This window comes from Temnothorax curvispinosus, unplaced genomic scaffold (assembly GCF_003070985.1).
Source record: "Temnothorax curvispinosus isolate PA1 unplaced genomic scaffold, ASM307098v1 QBEX01004408.1, whole genome shotgun sequence".
Classification (NCBI taxonomy): domain Eukaryota; kingdom Metazoa; phylum Arthropoda; class Insecta; order Hymenoptera; family Formicidae; genus Temnothorax; species Temnothorax curvispinosus.
The window spans coordinates 46-3,137 of record NW_020214188.1 but is presented as its reverse complement, the minus strand read 5'-3'; the positions used below and the strand labels follow the sequence as shown (position 1 = coordinate 3,137).

Below are 3,092 nucleotides of genomic sequence, written 5' to 3'. Positions count from 1 at the left end.
ATGCTTATACAGTCTATTGTGCTTGGTTTTACAAGTCAAATATAACGTACTTTCTATATCAATTGACACAGTAACTTCCGCAATAAATCGAATTATATAATGAGTATTAAAGCGATTAATAAACAACTCAGTAAAATGAATATCGAATTTAATTAAGTAATAAGGAATCTTTCGTATATAATACGTTTTTACGTAAACGGTAATGAATGGCCAATAGCCACGAGTTCGAATCACAATATACGCAAATATAATACCGAATACACGTGAATATCCAAATCACGTTTCACTCTCTGTCATATGTATCTATAATGCAAGTGTAAATTACTATACATCGAGAATAAATGAGTTTACTCGCGGGTTGCAACCACTCGAAATGAACGTAATTTATACTGAGTTCAGTTAGATATCTAATTCCGGAATATTTACAAGTGGCTACGTAGCCTTTCTGCGAGGACATAGTTCGTCGCCTCGTGCTTTCTCGAACACTGTAATCAGAAGATCGTAATTTATGATAGAACGTTAAGTTCATCATAATCTTCTAGAGAATTGTATAACAATCTCTCTTAAGTGAACTCTGAGTTACAAGAGCTCGATATGTTACCTGAAAGCAACTGCCGTGGTTGTTTCTGGATAATAATGGTCTTCTTGACCAAGCCTCTGAGGGCATTCTCCAATGGCCAAGATGGCCGTTTCGTCCTTCGTTAACGTGGTTACGACGTAATGGCGAAGTTCGTCCTTCCTTCATTAGGCTCTACCCGAGGCACGTTCGATAACCTCTTTCCTCTAATCAGGGTTGCAAAAAGCCTCCTTCGATAGTAACGATACCTGTCTGCTTTCGTTCTCAGACCCAGAAGTCTGGCGGATTACAATCGCGTATCAACTTTTAGAATATTCGAGCACGACAGAATTATTCAGACGCGACTGCACGCTTCGGTAGCCGGAAGACGAATGCTCGCTCGGCGGGCTGCACGCCCGTCCCGACACGCCCACGCCTGCGCGGTATCGTTTCTCCGTACCGTGTTCCGGCGCTGGGGCGCAGCGCGGTCGGCGCAGCGCGCGCAAACACATAACATTAAAATTAAGCTAGGGAATGTAGGAGGTACCACAGGAGGTCGATTATGCCTCCGGGTGTCGGCCTACTACCGACGTCTTGACGAGAGGTATCGAGGAATAATTGCACACTCGATTACTGCTGATAAAATAATACTTTATTGCAGACCACGCAACAGCCACGAGAGTCAGTACAATTCTAACGGTCGTCGAGACTCAGTTCTGCCAACCTCGTAGCTCTCAACCCTCTTGCTAGCGCAGGAGAGGGGGCTGACCAATCGGAAGGGAGACAGATATGCTGCTCCTTACAGGAACAATAACACCACCGCCATCTATGATCACTCTACCGTATCGCCACTCAACAATGCTCACAGATGTCTACACATACACAATCTCTTCACGCTTTACTTTACTCTTTAAACAGAGACCGACGCAATTCGGGGATCGTGACGCTTGACACATCGCGCAGCCTGGTTCCTCTGAGCACGGCCCATAATTAGACTCGACGAATCGTCCTCCCGGTTCATGCTGAGGCTCAGGTCACCATTTTCGCTTATTTTCTCGCCGTTACCGTACTGCATGCGGTTCTGCGGCGCCTCCGCGTTCCCGCACACCCCGTAAGCGCGAGCGATGGTGTGCAGCCGCTGCGGCTGAGCACGCGACTCTTGCGTGTTTCGGTCACTCCTGTTGTCACAGCTCGCCCCGGGGGGCCTTGTGTCGCCTCTCTTCCGGATTGTTACTTGACTTCTCAGCGGCGCATGATGCTTGCACCGGGGTGCCGTCGCATTTGACACGGTGCGTATCTGCTGTACGTTCGGAATATTGGGGTTGCCGCTCAGCGGTGAGCCACCTCTCATAGCGGGGTAACCCGGCCACAGCCGCTGGTTAGGTCGCCTCTCGCATTAACCAGATGGCTCTTCGTTTCCAGAAACTTTGTCATTCGATCCTGCCGTATTCTCCCCTGGTCTCCTCCTCCTGCTGTTTGTTACTTCCTTCTTCTTAATCGGCCTTTGTTTTTCCTTTCTCCTCGTCTGTCTCCATCAATAGGCTCTCCTCAAGCATGCTTGCTATCTCCTCATCCTCAGGTTCTTTTGGTTTCTCGCCATCTTCTTCCCTCCTTTCCTTTCTCTTTTTCTTCTTCTCTGATTCTTCTCTCTATAAATTTATCCTCGTCCATATTAACTTTTAGTCTGCTCCCTACCCTCCTCCTTGCGTCTAACACCCTCCATTTTTCCTCCTCGCTTCCCAACCTCACCAGCATCGTCAGCCATTCTCTTCTCAGCCCTATCACGCTTGCTTCCTTCATTTCTACCTTTATCTTCAGGTCCTCAGAGAACAGCTGCCTCACCTTCTCCCAGTTCGTTCCCTTTCCCGTCCATCTGTTCTTCTCTATCCTTATTATTATGTTCTTCCTCCTTCTCTCGTCATCATTCCTCTCATCGTCGTCGGACCACCACTTCCTTTCCTCTAGCCTGCCCCTGCTCTCTGCGCTCTCGTCTCTCTTCTTTTTCCCCGTACTCTGTTCCAGTCTGCGTACTTTTCTTCTCAGGCTTTCAATCTCCTTTCTCTGATCCTTTATTTCTTCCTTCAGTCCTCTCAATATTTCATTTGTTTGATCCCTTATCAACTTCTCCAGTGTCTCTTTCTTTACTGTCACCTTCGCTCTGAACTCCATTTCTTCCCTTTGTCTCGTGCTCTCCTTCTCTCTGACCTTATCTGTAATTAAATGATTTTTCTTAGCCGTCTACCAAGTAACCTCCTTCTCCTTCCTCCTCCCTCCGTCCCGCCTCATTCCCTCTATTGCTTTCATCCATTCCTCCCCTTCTCCCTTTTCACCCAATATCCTTCCTACCACGTCCTGCCAACTCTCTCCCTCCCAATCCTCCCATCTTGAACACTCTCGTGAGAGTTAGTAATTAGGTGAAAATGAATTAATTTTTTTTGCAAATTGGTAATTAGTAGAAATAAATTCTTTATTATTAAAATAATTAATAGTTTGTAAAAAATAAATTACTATTTGAAAATTAATAATTGGTAGAAAA

At 46.1% G+C, this 3,092-nt stretch overlaps 1 protein-coding gene across 1 annotated transcript; it reads right to left on the bottom strand.

Moving 5' to 3' along the window:
• Positions 1-213: 213 nt before the first annotated feature.
• On the bottom strand, positions 214-2,828 carry LOC112453490 (golgin subfamily A member 6-like protein 2). The gene is made up of 2 exons (XM_025014274.1): positions 602-2,828; positions 214-485 (listed from the first exon to the last, which is right to left on the bottom strand). The coding sequence occupies exon 1, from the start codon at positions 2,723-2,725 to the stop codon at positions 2,132-2,134; it is 594 nt and encodes a 197-aa protein (XP_024870042.1). The 5' UTR covers positions 2,726-2,828; the 3' UTR covers positions 214-485; positions 602-2,131.
• Positions 2,829-3,092: the final 264 nt, after the last annotated feature.

Bases quoted from the DNA above. Each gene is read 5' to 3' on its own strand.
- LOC112453490 (XM_025014274.1), bottom strand. From the start codon at position 2,725: ATGGAGTTCAGAGCGAAGGTGACAGTAAAGAAAGAGACACTGGAGAAG.